Here is a 16,278-nt window from a genome sequence, read left to right on the forward strand (position 1 = left end):
GACTTCATATCTTATCAAAAGTTATGCTATGCTTCCCAATATATAAAGCACGTGCTTAGCTTTTGCTGTTGTTAGTAAGAGTTCTTCTTGTTATGACAGATACTTTAATTTTTTTTCCTCACCTAGAAATTTATTTCACATAGAGACTATCAATTTGACATTTGAGTTTAGGCCTTTGTAGTGCTTTAAATTTTAGATCGATGAGTTGTTTTCACAGCCCCAACAGAATGAATGGTTACACACTGTAGCAACACAAGGTTGTGTGACTTCAGAAGCAGTTACCTTTTTGCCTTTCTACCAGAGTTACCAGGTCAGCAAAAGTGCATGTGAGCCACTCTGTCAGTCACTGCTGTTCACAGCTTGCTGTATTGTTAAAATTGGTGGTGATTTTTAGTTTCACTTATTAGGCAGGTCTGTGAACTGCTGTGACCGTGGATGTGGCATTCGCTCATTTCTGCCAACCTTCCTGTGAAAACAGTAATTTCTTACATCTTCCCAGCATGGATTGGAAGGGCTCACATGGAGTCATCTGTATGTGTTTGAGAATTGGTATTTTCACTCTATTCAGCAGATGTTAGTGTATTGTTTTGTGTAACTGTATATATTTGCAGCAGTATTGTGGGTTATTTACCTGTGAGAAGCATATTTTTCTAAACACAAGTGATGTTTGCTTTACTTTCTAGAATGCTACTGTCTCTCTTGGTTTTTGTTTCTGGTGTAGGGTGGTGGTTTTACTTTGTTTGTTTTTAGTTTTTGTCTAATGTGATTTGTTTTGTGTCCTTTCTGTAATTTTCATAGCTTTTACTTAAAGTTTTCATTATTATGGCAGATACTAGTTTTATTAGCTGTTGTAAAGCTTCTGAAGTTGTATTGATGTAAATGAAGTCTGGAAGTATTCCAAACTGTCACAGTAGTTTTAACAGTTTTTAATTTTGTCTCATTTTGGTTAAACCCCTACTGCTCATTCCCTATAACAATATATTTTAAGAACAAACAAGTGAAAATCTTTGTCCTTTTGTCTCTGCTTATCGTCTAGTAATTTAGTTTAAGCCCTTATTGTACTTGAAAGTAATTTTGATGTTTTATTCAGTGTAATTGTCCTGATTGCTGTGCTTTGTTCACCCCTACAACTGCTTAGTAGCTTCCTTGTCTATTGTATCCATGTATTCAAATCACAGCATGACATTTACTGTTGTTTGCAGCCTTGCTGGAATACCTCTTTGCCTTGATCAGCCCCAGTAAAGATATAGACATAACAGTTGTTACTTTGGACCATTTTTACCGTTAAATATAAGGAATTGGACTTTGATGATCCATGTGGGTCCCTTCCAACTCAGGATATTCTATAATTTTATGAATATTCTATGTATTATTACTAGTTATTAGAAGTCCTTTGGGCAGTAAGCATGTCCTATTTGTCCAAATAAAATTCAGAGTTCCAGAGCTGAATTTGAAGAACTCTTGTCTACAACATATCTAGCTAGAAAATTCTTGTCTCTTTCTAGCCAACTTATTTTCATTCCCTGATTGCCATGTGTACTGTGTTTAATCCCATCATTCCGGATGCTATAGCTAATATTTTTTCTTCTTTCTCTGCCTTTTCTGTCTCTTTTTGCTTGAGTTTTCACATTGAAAAGCTTGCATATTTCTTCATGATCTCTTTTAGTGCCAAGATAACCTCACTGAAAACAGAGTTGTGTAATTTGTTGAAGTAAAACAAGTATTGTTCAAGCTACCACACTTTTAAAATTTCTAAAACGTTTTTCAAGCTAGACTTTGAAACTAAGTCATTTAAGATCATGATGGGGGAGAATCTTTTCATGGTACTAAATTGCTCACAGAGACCAGTTGTTGGCTATTACTGGTTTTAAGATTAGAAAATAGTATTTGAATGTGTAGTCAAAAAAGTTAATTTTAATAATTTCATTATATCTTTTAAGCTACTGTATGACTCTTTATTTTTCCAGTTCTTATCAGGAATTCTTACATTCTGATAGATCTAACTTATTATTTGGTCCACAGAAAGTAAGAATGGAAGCTCATGCTAAGTTTGCAGTGCTATGGCATCTCACCAGAGACCTTCATATTAACAAATCTTCTTCCTTTGGCCGCACCTTTGACAGGTTGGTGATTGCAAGGATGATTCAATTGAAATAAATTTACTTCAAAATCTTTAACTACGTTATACTGGCAGCACAGTGTGTTTAGAGGTTGGAGAACTACGGTGTAAATGTGAGAGCAAGGAAGAAGGACAAGAAATGAATTTGTGTTAGGCAAAATTGTTTTCACAATGATGCTTATGTTAGCTGTAAAGTTTTCTGGAAGCTATAAAGAATGGGAAAAGAATGGTCACTCTATCAATGTTTAAAATCAAAGTGGTGTATATTGAACCTAGTATCTGAGTTCTTGCTATGTTTTGATAAAAACAAAAGCAGGAGAGAGAAACCAACCCAGAATTTAATTATATGAAATGGAAAGTAACAGTAAAACTAAGAAAACCTAAGAACAAAATTGCAAGCAAGTGCTAAAATATGAAAGTTCTTTTCCTTAATTTATTCTGTGTGTTTTGTGTAAGAGGTCGTTTATAGCAAGCAGCAGAGAATTTCTTTTTTGTGTTCTGGTATCAGACTACCTTTTTAAAAAAGACTAAGTGATCCAGACTCTGAACTAGTTTTGTCTTCCTTAGCTAGCACAAGTGTTGTGGAAAAGTGTTTATTTATATACTTAGCTGTAGGAAGTAGAGTAAAAAGGTTGTTCTTTCCTTGGCTTGATACCATCACTCATTGCATAAGCAGTGATAAATTCTATGTGTACAGCTAAAAATTTATGAATATGTACTACTGGAGGATGTAAAACAGTAGGTAAAATTCAGAGTCCAATATATGTATTATTTTTCCCGAAGTCTGGAAAGGATTCTAAAGGCTAGAACTATTAAAAAAGAAAATAATGACAGGAGGAACTGCTGAATTGTCAAGTATATTTCTCCTCTCTGTTCTTGAGGATAAAATCTTTGAATAAGTTATCTTTTCTTTTGCATGTATCCTTGTGAATTGGCTTTTGAAGTTATATATTTTTTAATGGTGGTAGCACTCAGAAGGCGACAAAAGCTTGTTATGCTAGAAGCCTTACACATATTTGAACTGACTATACAACTGCTACTATTAGAGCAAATATCTTAACTGACCTTATTACTAGCTCTTCCTGGCCATTTCTTCATTCGACTAGACTAAAATATAAAGCTTCAGGTTGCAAAGTTTGGATTCTAAAGAAAATACTGGTTTATATGGAGAAGACACTGGAGTATGTACTGGCATGTTAAAATTTGTCATGTATCAGATTAAAGTGGGATTACTCTGTAAGCAGTGTAGAATTTCTACTAGATTCGTTCATCTTTCTGTTCTAGGTCTTTGTTTATCATGCTGGATAGTCTCAATAGCTTGGATGGTTCTACATGGTCAGTGGGACAAGCCTGGTTAAATCAAGTGCTTCAAAGACATGATATTGCAAGGGTTCTTGAACCTTTGCTCCTACTCCTTCTCCATCCGAAAACTCAGCGGGTTTCTGTTCAGCGAGTACAGGCTGAATGTTACTGGACTAAATCTCCTAATCACCCCGAAGAAGAAAATGAAAAGCAGTTCATGCAGAAGTTTAGCTGTGCTGATGGTATGTACGCAAGAAGGCTGGAGGAAGTTCCTTAATAATTTCTTTGACTGTTGTTTATGTGCGACATTAAAAACAGCAGAAATTTTTGAGGGTAACTTAAAAAACCAGGTGCTGCAATAGCTACTGCTTATGTGTGCATTTGTGTGGGTTTTTTTCTATTTCAAGTGTCTTGGAAGTTTTATTGTTCTCAAATTAAGATGGTATGCAAGTGTTATAATGCAGAGTATTTTCCTATGTTTTACTGAGCCTTGGTAGAAATTAGGAATATGGCTTGAAACTTAACCAAGAAATGAAATGCTTTTATAACCAGTGACTTGGGGCTGGCTGAAAACATACCATAAAGGTTTGAAGGTGTTTGCGCATATTGTGCAATTTTAGTAGCATACCACCAATTCTTTTTTTATGAAAACAAAAGCAGATAAGACTGCATAATATTTCATGGGAGAATTATGTTGTTTTGCTGAGGTGTGCTGCTAAAATAATCTTACTTTGTTTATGTGAATATGTTGTTTGCATATTAACTTTTTTTTCTGCTGTGAAATGGAAAGACACTATTTACCATGTCTTTGTAATTTGAAGTCTTAGTAAGAGTTTAAAATCTAAATTTTATTTCTAAATTGTTATTCTGAAGTACAAAATCTTATGTTTATACATTTTTTGTGTTCTTTAAGCATTTTCCCATGTGCCTGTAAACCAAGGACAACTTATTATACCTAAAGAAGGCAATGAAAAACAACTTGCTATGGATGAAATGGAGAACTTCAGCCTCACTGTCAACCCTCTGAGTGACAGGCTTTCCTTGTTAAGTACCAGCAGTGAGACCATACCAATGGTTGTGTCTGATTTTGATCTTCCTGACCATCAAGTTGAAATACTGCAGAGTTCTGACTCAGGCTGTTCTCAGTCATCTACTGGAGACAACATCAGTTATGAAGTGGAAACGGAAAGCCTGAGTGCTCAAGATAGCTCTCAGACTCTGAAAGAAGACTCACCTGATGAAATTGTGCAACAAGTGGTTACAGATCTTATATGCAAAGTTGTAAGTGGTCTCGGAGAAGAAGTTGAACTAGTTAAAGATAGTATACACTCTGAGGATACTTCATCTAAATTCAGTCCTTTGGATAACTCTGTAGAGATGGCAAAAAATGATGATCAAAATATTGAAAGTAGTCAGAGTAGTTTGCTTAGTAATGACAGCTCACAGTTGCTATCAGCCTCAACTGAGACTGGACTTGAGAGCTTAGGAGATGAAATTTCAAGAAATAACTCTTCACCTTGTATTGCAGAAAGCCAGCAATCTTTCTCTGATCTCACTCTTTCTTCCACTGAATCAAAGTCCAGAAAGCGAAGCCACAGTAGTATTCAGTTCAGCTTTAAAGGAAAGCTACCAGAAAAAATGTCGGAAAAAGAAACGATCGTTAAAGAGGCTGGTAAGCAACCAGGTGCAAAACCTAAGGTGAAAATAGCCAAAAAGAAAGATGAAGAGAAGAAGAAATCACAAACAGAAAAGCTTAAGCAAACAAATGTCTTTTTTAGTGATGGTCTTGATTTAGAAAATTGGTACAGTTGTGGAGAGGGAGAAATTTCAGAAATAGAAAGTGATGTGGGGTCCCCAGGAATGCGAAAATCTCCTAACTTCAATATCCATCCACTGTATCAACATGTGCTGCTTTATCTCCAGCTGTATGACTCTTCAAGGACATTGTATGCTTTTTCTGCAATTAAAGCAATTCTGAAAACAAATCCTTCAGCTTTTGTAAGTGCCATCTCCACTACCAGTGTCAACAACGCATACACTCCTCAGCTTTCATTGCTCCAGAATCTTCTAGCCAGGCATCGGATATCTGTTATGGGCAAGGATTTCTACAGTCACATCCCAGTTGATTCTAACCATAACTTTCGGAGCTCTATGTACATAGAAATTCTTATCTCCTTGTGTTTATACTACATGCGGAGCCACTACCCAACTCATGTGAAAGTCACCTCACAAGATCTAATAGGAAACCGCAATATGCAAATGATGAGTATAGAAATTCTGACACTTCTTTTTGCTGAGTTGGCAAAAGTGATAGAAAGCTCTGCCAAAGGCTTTCCTAGTTTTATTTCAGACATGTTGTCCAAGTGCAAGGTCCAGAAAGTGATCCTGCATTGTCTACTGTCTTCTATCTTCAGTGCACAGAAATGGCACAGTGAAAAGATAGCTGGAAAAAACATAGTGGCTGTAGAAGAAGGTTTCTCTGAAGACAGCCTTATAAATTTTTCTGAAGATGAATTTGACAATGGCAGTACTCTGCAGTCACAGCTTTTAAAAGTACTTCAGCGGCTGATTGTTCTGGAACACAGAGTAATGACTGTGCCTGAAGAAAATGAAACGGGGTTTGACTTTGTCATAACAGACTTGGAGCACATCGGTCCCCAGCAGCCAATGACTTCTCTTCAGTATTTACATTCCCAGCCAATAACCTGCCAAGGCATGTTTCTCTGTGCAGTGATACGAGCTTTACACCAGCACTGTGCCTGTAAAATGCATCCCCAGTGGATTGGCCTTATCACTTCTACGTTGCCTTACATGGGAAAAGTTCTTCAAAGGGTGGTTGTTTCAGTGACCCTTCAGCTCTGCAGGAACTTGGATAATTTAATTCAGCAGTATAAATATGAAACTGGATTATCTGATAATAGGTATGTGTATGTAGAGTTCTATAACCGTTTTAAGTACATTTGATTGGGTGGAGTTACTTTATCATCAGATTAACCCACGTTAAAAAAATTAATCTCTTCTTTTAGGCCTCTCTGGATGGCATCAGTCACTCCCCCAGATATGGTTCTTACTTTACTAGAAGGGATCACAACAATAATTCATTACTGCCTCCTGGATCCATCTACGCAGTATCATCAGGTAAACTTATCAGGTGTCTGAGAGTTTCCTATGCAGTGCATGTCAAATTAAATCTGAGTGGGAAAAATACCAAATATGTTAATTTAGCTATAAATTTGGTTTTTATTGATGATATTCACATCTCAAACAGAGAAAAAATTTTCTATGAGTTGTACTTTTAAGATTTGTTTACTTTTTTTGTTGTTTTGTTTTTTTGGTTTTTCTTTTGTTACCCTGAAATAACTAGAGTGAACTCCTTCACTTTCAGACCTCTAAAATGCCACTTTTTAAAACTGCTGTTATTTTGTGGAGCTTCCCAGACTGATGCTTATCATATTACTTTCTGTGTTTATCTTGCAATATGTCAAAATTATCTTTCTGCTCCTTCTGTACATTCACAATTTGTCTTTCCAGTCAAGCAATATTTTTAGATCTGATATTCTGAGACTAATCTCAGTTAAGAATTTGGCCCAGATTCTGTAAGAAGCTTTTGCCCTTTTCTCTCTTTAGTCTTGTTTTTACACTTTTTTTCCTGTTCTTATACCCCTTTCCCTTCCATTAATTTAAGAATGACTAAAAGTGTCTTTTGCTTGTGTAAGTAATTTTACCTAGAATATTTGTTACACTTAAAATTCTGAAATAATTGTTTTGCAAAGGAACAGGCAGGTGATACAAAACTGATTGCTATAGACATGAGGCCTCAGATGTTCAGAATACATTTGATATTGCACAACTGAGTCAAAAGATTCTTTAATTGTTATTTTAACAGAATCAAAACTTGTAAGCACTATAAGAATTATTGACAAACTGTTTTGAAAAAGAGCTAAGGTTTAAAGCTTCCATGTCAGTTGAGTCTCAGTTTACACTCTTTTAATTATGCTGTTTATGTGGATATTTAATACTCCTCTTCTCTCCCCTGAAAATCTACTAGCTTTTGGTTAATGTAGATCAGAAGCACTTGATTGAAGCACGCAATGGGATACTATCTATCTTGCATATGATCATGTCTTCTGTGACTTTGCTATGGAGCATTCTGCACCTTGCAGATTCTTCGGAGAAAACTACTGCTGCTGCTGCTGCATCCATTACCACTATTAATCTTGGGTCAACAAAGGTCAGAATATCAGGGATAATATAATTTAAGTTGTTCATTAATACTCTGTGAAAATAGTTTCAATTCCATTCCCTTAACTCTCAATTTGTTTTAATACCTTTGTCCTCATCTACTCACTCACTCCACAAACAAGGCTTTTATAAATGGATGTTGAATCTGCTTTTAAACTTGAGTGTATTGGTTCAAGGCAATTAATGTCTCATCTCTTTGTTTCCTGCAAACAAAATGAAATCCATCCTGAAAAGGTCTAAGCCACCATTTTACGCCTCAAAAGATATGCAGTAGTAATGTCAAATCTGGACAAAAGAGAACTCTCCTCTTAAAACATCAAGTACTATATAAGAACACTTGTGAACTAGTTCCTTTACTCATTCACTTTCCATACAATAATGTCACTGTATGGGGAAATGTTGTAGCAGATAGTGAGCTAGTGATCATAAAAAAGAGAACCTGAGAAGGAGTCAAATAATACTGAGAATGCTGTTTCACCTTCTTATCAGCTCAAACTTATATTTCATGGTATTAAATAGGAAAACATAATTTAATTTGAGATGTTTTAAAATAAGATTTCCTCAGTTAATTTGAATGTTCTCAGATATTGTTTGTGATGCTGCTGCTACATCCTTTTCAACATTTGTCATTCAGATTGAAGGAATAAGACTCCATGTTTTTTCACAGACAGCATCCATGGTCATATTTGTGCTGCCTATAGCGTTTCCTATGCACTGAAAGGATGGGGATATAATTCTTGATGGTCTATAATGCTATCTATTTTCTATGAAAAAAAAGATAAATGTTTCTACTCTGGTTAAACATGGCAAGTTTTCTGTACATCCCAGCTTTCCTTTAATTTACCCAAATTTTTATTATTCAAAAGATTGTTCAACATGTCCTGTATATGAAAAAGTCCAGTTTGAATTCAGCTTATCTGGTGTAGTATTCCATTTTTATAAAAGTTAGTGATAGTTGCCATCCAAATATGGGTTTGTAGCTAGTTGTTTTAAACATAATGCTGAGATGCTTATCTAAAGGAGTATGTGATCTGCTTTCACGCTTTAGAATTTGAGGCAACAGATCCTGGAACTTTTGGGTCCGATTTCAATGAATCACGGTGTTCACTTCATGGCTGCCATTGCATTTGTATGGAATGAAAGGAGGCAAAACAAAAATACTTCTAGGACAAAGGTATGTTTATACTACAGTGGTTACTTCAAATAGTGGTAATAGCTTTAAGTGATTTAGAAGCAGGAGGAAAAAATGCAGACATTGCAGTGGAAAAAATACAATGAAATATGGACATTTACATTTCTGATTAGCAACTGTACTGTCAGGGAGCTACCATTTTAGAATGGGATAATCCTCCTAAATTCTCCAGGAGAAGAGTAAGGGATACCAAGTCTCTAGATGGACTGTAAATTATTGTCATTTCAATCTCATGAGGCCAGCTGCCTTAATTTTGACATATCCATTGTCTGTGATGATAATCTGTGACATACATTTGATTCTTTCAGGTTATACCTACAGCAGGTGAAGAACAACTTCTACTGGTCGAGCTGGTTCGCTCTATCAGTGTTATGAGAACAGAGACTGTTATACAAACTGTGAAAGAAGTTTTGAAGCAGCCTCCAGCCATAGCAAAGGACAAGGTATGAAAACTGTAGAGATGCTGTTGATTTGTTTAACGTTCTCTTAATGAAGCCTAGAACATTGATAATACAGGTACTTCATTCACAAAGCTGAGCAGCAAACTGCAAAAATTTTCACAGTATCTAATAGTTGGAAGAACTTTTGGAGGGAAGTCATACCATCTTAAGTCATTGCTATTTGCTGAACGACTCCAGAATCCTGCTTACTGCAGGATTGTAGTAAACGTAGCACAAAACACTGTACAAGTCCTTCTTTTGTGGGGATATGCTGCTTACATTAGGGAAACAGGTGCATTCCCTAGCATCAGGTTCATTTTTTTCAGGTGGGGAAAAAGAAGTGGGGAAAAGAGGGAATTAAAAAAAGAGAAGAATAACTTTATAGAAAGATGTCTAAATGGTCATTTGGTAATACCCTAATGAAATAAGCTGCCTATTCAGACACTCAGAAATTAGATCATAGTCAATTTTGCCCTGGCAAAAAAAGTCTCTTTTTTTCTTCCGGATGACACAAGTTTCATATCTTTTTCTAGAAACATCTTTCATTGGAAGTCTGCATGTTGCAGTTTTTCTATGCGTATACTCAAAGGTAAGAAATGAAGTTAAATTTTATTACTGCCATCAAGAAGCAGATGGAAAATTTGAATATTTTGCATCTTCTTGTAATTTCTATGATGAGAAATAGCCTTTGTAATATAAACAGTGAAGGAAGAATGGTTTTGAACTGTAGGTGTCATAAAAAATAGGTGATTTATTTTGTGAATTTCCTAGTTCTGCATCACCTTTCTTCCCCCAGCTAAAAATCCTGCAGGTAATGTGTCCCCTGCCCAAAGAAAGCTGATCTTAATTGGGCTGTAACTCATTGGTAGCACTTCAGCCTTGGAGTGAAAAGCATGTATTTTGAATATGCTGCTCTTCTGCCTTCCTCTGTTTCTAAATGACTTGATGTAGCTACCTAGTATTACATGAAAAATCAAAGAATCTGTAAGAATGTTGATTCATGATATCTGACAGGACAATTGTGAGGAAGAAAGCCAATAGGGGAGTACCTGAGGGAGACGATGTTGTTTTCATTGACTGCTCTCTCTCTTAGGATTCCAGTGACCAGCTTAGTAGACAGCTGGGCAGCACTGCTGCTTCTATTAAAAGATTCCATACAGGTTGGTCTTCCAGCTCCGGGACAGTTTCTCATACTTGGGTAAGTGCTCTTGATCTTTGCAGTCTCCAAATAAGCTGAAATGTTAGCGTATGAAATCATACTGAAGTGTTAGTGTTTTCAAATCTCTGTCACTTACTTTTGACTGGTAGAGTAATTGCATGAGTTCTGTTTGGGGTCCTATCAAATCAGTTTCTTCTCTGAGGAATAGTTATATAAATTAAATTTTATATTATAATATAAGCCATGATCTTACCTTACTGATTATTTGAGTGATTCAGGCTCTTTAAGCAGCAGACATAAGTTTCTGACTTTTCTTAGAAAATAACTACAATGACTATTTCTTAGGTATGTGAAAATTCTCAGCATGAAAACAGTTTCTAGAGTGTTAGAAATATAATTTTGAATATGATTTTCTTTATAAAGCTTCAGGGACCATTTTCTTGAATATTTTAAATTTATCTTCCCAAGTAAACTGTCTCCAAAGAGACTTTCATATATAGTCGAGTAAAATATGTTCTTGGTAAACTCTTATGATATGATCAAAATTAACTTAAGGAACTTGAAAGCATGCTTTCTTGAATATTGATAAGTAGCAATCACTGAAGGCTTAGTAAATAAATAGTACTGTGCAAATAAATGTCTTCAGATTTGTCCTAACCCTTAAAATTAATGAATAATGTATTATGAGAAGAAAATCTATATTCATTTATGTATTTTTTCAGTGTTCTTAATGAGTTCATCATGAAAAACCCAAGTCTGGAGAATAAGAAAGATCAAAGAGATCTCCAGGTAAGAAATTTGTTGTATTTTCTTTTGAAAATACTGAACAATGAATCATAGAATGGTTGAGGTTGGAAGGAACCTTAAAGACCATCGACATCCCAGCACAGGAAGGATATTGACCTCTTGGAGCAAGTCCAGAGCAGGGCACCAAGTTGATTAGAGGGATGGAGCACCTCTCTTATGAGGAAGAGCTGAGAGGATTGTATTTGTCAGCCTGGAAATGAGGAGGCTTTGGTACCTAATTGCAGCCTTTCAGTATCTGAAGTGAGCCTACAAGAAAGATGGAGTGGGACTCTTGTAAAGAGCATGTAGTGACAGGACAAGGGGGAATGGCTTAAAACAGAGAGAGAGTAGGTTTAGATTAGATATTGGAAAAAAATTCTATGCTGTGAGGGTGATGAGGCACTAGAACAGGTTACCCAGAGAAGTTGTGGATGTCCTCTCCCTGGAAGTGTTTAAAGCCAGGTTGGACAGAGTTCTGAGCAACCTGGTCTAGAGAAATGGGTCCATGCATGTCCATGGCAGAGGATTGGAACTAGGTGCTTGAATGTGCTAGAATTTTTTGGTTCTCTAATCTGAAATAACTCTTTGCTATCTTCTTCTAATATTTATAATCTGTTGAAAAAGTTCTCATTTTCTGTGGAGTTATTATTCACTGATAACATAGAACAGAAGTGATTTGAAGGCAATTCTGTATTTGGTTATATAGATTTTCTACGTGTCAGGACAACAAATAAAGCCCTTCTGCACAAAGTTCTTAAAATGCTTGGGTTTTTTCCCTACCAGGATGTAACACACAAGATAGTGGATGCCATTGGGGCGATTGCTGGTTCTTCCTTGGAACAGACTACTTGGCTAAGACGAAACTTAGAGGTTAAGCCTTCCCCCAAGATTATGGTTGATGGAAACAACTTGGAATCAGATGTTGAAGGTAGTTCCACTTTCATCTTTATTTCAAACAAAACGTTAATTATCAGGCCAAAATCAACAAAGAGGACAGCTTTGCCATATTTGAATACATTAAAAATGCTGTAGTATTGTTCCAGCATTAGTATCTTAAACGGTGAATATGAGAAGTTTGTTCATCTTCAAAGTATATGTTTTTAAAATGTGCTGTAAAGTAAATAATAGCTTAAGAAAACTAACTTTGGACATTTTTATTATTATCTTCATTTAGATATGTTGTCTCCAGCAATGGAAACTTCAAACATAACTCCATCTGTTTATAGTGTCCACGCATTGACCTTACTTTCTGAGGTAAATGTCTCCTTGGATGTAATTAATGCTGTCTTAAAATAAACTTCTATATTGTGAAAAGCTTTGGACCAGAAGCTTGAGGAAGGCGATTTGATGGGAAACACTGATATGCATGGATTTTGCATCCTGTTATGTAAAAATTTATAAAACTTCATTAATAACCTAGCTATACAGATTTGTTGAGGTGGATGAAGCATAAAGCGTGGCCTTTCAGATGTGTAGTGTAGGAAACTTTGTTGATGGCAAACTTCCTATGTTAAATCTTATTTAAATGGTGTATCTTTGTTACTGTTGATAATCACAGTCAGTCTTTGAGTTTTTTTCTTTGTTTGTAGCTTATTCTGTGGAATGCTTTGACCAAGAGCTTATGCTTCTATGCTTTTACCTTAATTTATTTTAAAAATTATGGGATCTTTATACTCTGGATTTTGTATAGTACCTGAAATTTTATAACTTCTATCATAATGTTCGGTCAAGAACATTACACAAAAAAATGCTGAATAGTAGATAAAAAGCAATTTGAGAATGCATGGTAACATATCTTCCTCTCCTTTTATAGGTTTTGGCTCATCTTTTGGATATGGTTTTCTACAGTGATGAAAAAGAGAGGGTTATTCCTTTGCTCGTAAATATTATGCACTATGTTGTGCCCTACCTCCGTAATCACAGGTACATTTACGGTTTGTTGAATTGACATAGATCTCTACAGTCAGTTGACATTTGGAGGGTGACACTTAAGTTGAAACAAGTGTGGTAAGGATTAGATGCCTATCAAACTTTCTATAAAGCAGCAATTCAAAATTGGTTTATGTTGACTTTTTTGTTTGTTTAGCGCTCACAACGCATCCAGCTATCGAGCCTGTGTCCAGTTATTAAGCAGTCTTAGCGGGTATCAGTACACAAGGAGAGCATGGAAAAAGGAAGCATTTGACCTCTTCATGGATTCCAGTTTCTTCCAGATGGATGCTTCATGTGTTAACCAGTAAGACTCTCTTTTTACTGCTTATATCAATGGCCTTTACAAATTTTACGTATACCATTAACATGTGGACCAAAGTTTCTCAACAGATATCTGTTGAGAGAAATAAAGAAAGATATTCTGTGGTTTAGATTACTGCATGAAATGTGAAACTTGCTTACATAAGGTATATTTTTATACACAAATATATTTTAAAAAATAAAAATCTTAAAATTTAATTTATTTTTTTTCAATGAGGAAAAAGTGGTTAGCATTTTGTAGAATCATAGAATGGTTTGTATTAGAAGAGACCTTAGATATCATCTTGTTCCAACCCTTCTGCCATGGGCAGGGACACCTTCCACTAGACCAGGTTGCTCAGAGCCCCATCCAACCTGGCTCTGAACACTTGCAGGGATGGGGCATCCACAGCTTCTCTGGGCATCCTGTTCCAGTGCCTCACCACCCTTATAATAAAAAATTTATTCCCAATATCTAATCTGAATATGCCCTCTTTCAGTTTAGAGACATTCCCCCTTGTCCTATCACTCTGCCCTTGTAAAAAGTCCCTCTTCAACCTTCCTGCAGGCGCTCTAGGTACTGGTAGGTGCTATAAGGTCTCCCTGGAGCCTTCTCTTTTCCAGGCTGAACAACCCCAACTCTCTCAGCCTGTCCTTCACAGGAGAGGTTCTCCAACCCTCTGATCAACTTTGTGGTCCTCCCATGGACCCACTTAAACAGGTCTGTGTCTGTCTTATGTTGGGGGTCCCAGAGCTGGATGCAGTACTCCAGATGGATTCTCCCCAGGGCAGAGTAGAATCAAGGCAGAATCACCTCTATTGACCTGCTGGCCACGTTTCTTTTGGTGCAGCTGAGGGTGTGTTTGGCTTTATGGGCTGTGAGCACACACATTGCCTGCTCAAATTCAGTTCTTCATCTACCAACAGCCCCAACTCCTCCTCAGTGCTGCTCTCAATCCATTTTCTGTCCAACCTGTCCTTGTGCTTGGAATTGCTCTGACCCTTGTGTAGGACCTTGAACTTGGCTTTGTTGAACTTTAAGAGGTTCACATAGGCCCACCTCTCAAGCTTGTCAAGGTCCCTCTGAATGGTATCTCCAATTTTGTTTGACAAGGGGGTTCAAGAAATGTAGTTTCAGATTAAATCACACCAAATGATTGGTTCCTGTGAAGCACAGAGCTTGGATTGGAATTTGTAGGCTGAATTAAAAGAGCAGAAAAAGTTCTGTAAATATTCCTGAAAATTCTTGCTTTTTATTTGATTTTCTGATTTGTGTACAATCTGCCTCTTTTAGTTGGAGAGCTATTATGGATAATTTGATGACCCATGACAAAACCACATTCAGAGATTTGATGAGTAAGTATTTGTTGATGTAATAGTGACTTTTCACCAATATAAATGGTAAATAAATGGGAAAAATTTCTTGAAAACATTTGTTCAACATTTATTGCAATTTGTTTGATTTATTCAATGTTTTTCATGTTGACTTCGATTATTTGTTTCTGTAAATCCATAAATAACTTGAAATTAGAGAATTTGAGGCCATCCTGGCCTACAGTGAATTTTGCCTATATTGCAAGGTTGATTAAGCAGAGTGGGTGAGGGTGGGTTTTGGTTTGTTTGGGTTTTGTTTTCATTTTGTTTTGTTTTGTTAAGATTTGACAGTAACTCTGCTTAAGAAAAAATCGATTCTGCGAATTTCTGGAACTTCTGAGCACCTATACACTCAATTTTTTTTTTAAAAAAATGACTGAACTCCCTCCCCCCTGGGTAGTTAAAAATACAAATCGCAGAACACGCATTTTCCCAACATCTGCTTTTGAACTCCATTAATGCAAAGAAAGTAAGAGTTACTTGTGCTTTAAAGTGAAACAGAAGGGAAATTAAGTTCTTCTCTGCACTTTGTCTTTCCTCTTTCAGCACGAGTGGCCGTGGCTCAGAGCAGTTCACTCAACCTGTTTGCTAATCGGGATGTGGAGCTGGAGCAGCGCGCTATGCTCCTCAAGAGACTCGCGTTTGCAATTTTTAGCAGTGAGATAGACCAATACCAGAAATACCTTCCAGACATACAAGGTCAGTAAAAATGCATAATTTAGTGGACTTCTGGACTCTGCTGTTAACTGTGGAATGTTTGTATGACAGAGTAACAGCTGGTAGATTTTTTTCCCCTGGAATATCAGTGTGTGGTACTGTTTCCATGGCTGGAACAGAGTTTCTGCAGATTTTGGTTAAAATGTTTTTAGCCTTAAATGTCTACAAACCACACATACTTTGTAATTACCAGTTGACTTTTATTCAGATTATTTCACTGATCTGTCATTTTATACCTTGATCGATATCCTTGGATACCTGTATCATAAGTTTTGATATGAACATCTGAGGCATAAACACCCATCAGCTGGGGATAAATAGAAAAGCTGACCTTGAAGTTTTCAACTTTTGGCTTCTCTTGCTGCTTTTTCTGCTGTTCTGTTTATCTGTCCTATTTGTCACTGAAGTTTATCTTTTACCTTTTACTTTAAGTGATTGGGAACGGAGACTGCTTAGCTTTATTTTAAGATGATGTAAATAGTTACGGCAGAATTTTCTAGATATATTGTCTTTTTGTGCCACCAAGGTGGACACTTTGGTCTCTTCTTCCATATGGAAAATCAATTGCATCATCTTTCTTGTTTCATTTGTTCCAGAATCTATCTTTTTTCAAGTTGTTTAGGGTTTTTTGTTGTGTGTTTGTGCTTTTTTTAATTCCCAGTCAAGTCAGTAGCTGAGATTACTATGTTCATGGTATCAGGTAGTTTCACTGGTT

General features: G+C 36.3%; 1 protein-coding gene across 9 annotated transcripts in view; it reads left to right on the forward strand.

Moving 5' to 3' along the window:
* The window catches only part of DOP1A (DOP1 leucine zipper like protein A), a 61,312-nt gene that overhangs the window by 35,684 nt on the left and 9,350 nt on the right, over positions 1-16,278 (forward strand). For all 9 annotated transcript variants that reach the window (XM_027644758.1, XM_027644753.1, XM_027644754.1 and 6 more), the window contains 16 exons: positions 2,023-2,123; positions 3,404-3,663; positions 4,335-6,342; positions 6,448-6,559; positions 7,470-7,652; positions 8,712-8,837; positions 9,164-9,298; positions 9,829-9,884; positions 10,389-10,493; positions 11,177-11,243; positions 12,024-12,168; positions 12,415-12,494; positions 13,054-13,163; positions 13,327-13,476; positions 14,767-14,828; positions 15,393-15,545. In XM_027644758.1, the coding sequence (XP_027500559.1) occupies positions 2,023-2,123; positions 3,404-3,663; positions 4,335-6,342; positions 6,448-6,559; positions 7,470-7,652; positions 8,712-8,837; positions 9,164-9,298; positions 9,829-9,884; positions 10,389-10,493; positions 11,177-11,243; positions 12,024-12,168; positions 12,415-12,494; positions 13,054-13,163; positions 13,327-13,476; positions 14,767-14,828; positions 15,393-15,545 (3,853 nt within the window). The remainder of the gene's footprint in view (positions 1-2,022; positions 2,124-3,403; positions 3,664-4,334; positions 6,343-6,447; positions 6,560-7,469; positions 7,653-8,711; positions 8,838-9,163; positions 9,299-9,828; positions 9,885-10,388; positions 10,494-11,176; positions 11,244-12,023; positions 12,169-12,414; positions 12,495-13,053; positions 13,164-13,326; positions 13,477-14,766; positions 14,829-15,392; positions 15,546-16,278) is intronic.

The sequence above is a fragment of the Corapipo altera genome, unplaced genomic scaffold (assembly GCF_003945725.1).
Source record: "Corapipo altera isolate COAL_440 unplaced genomic scaffold, ASM394572v1 2, whole genome shotgun sequence".
Taxonomy (NCBI): domain Eukaryota; kingdom Metazoa; phylum Chordata; class Aves; order Passeriformes; family Pipridae; genus Corapipo; species Corapipo altera.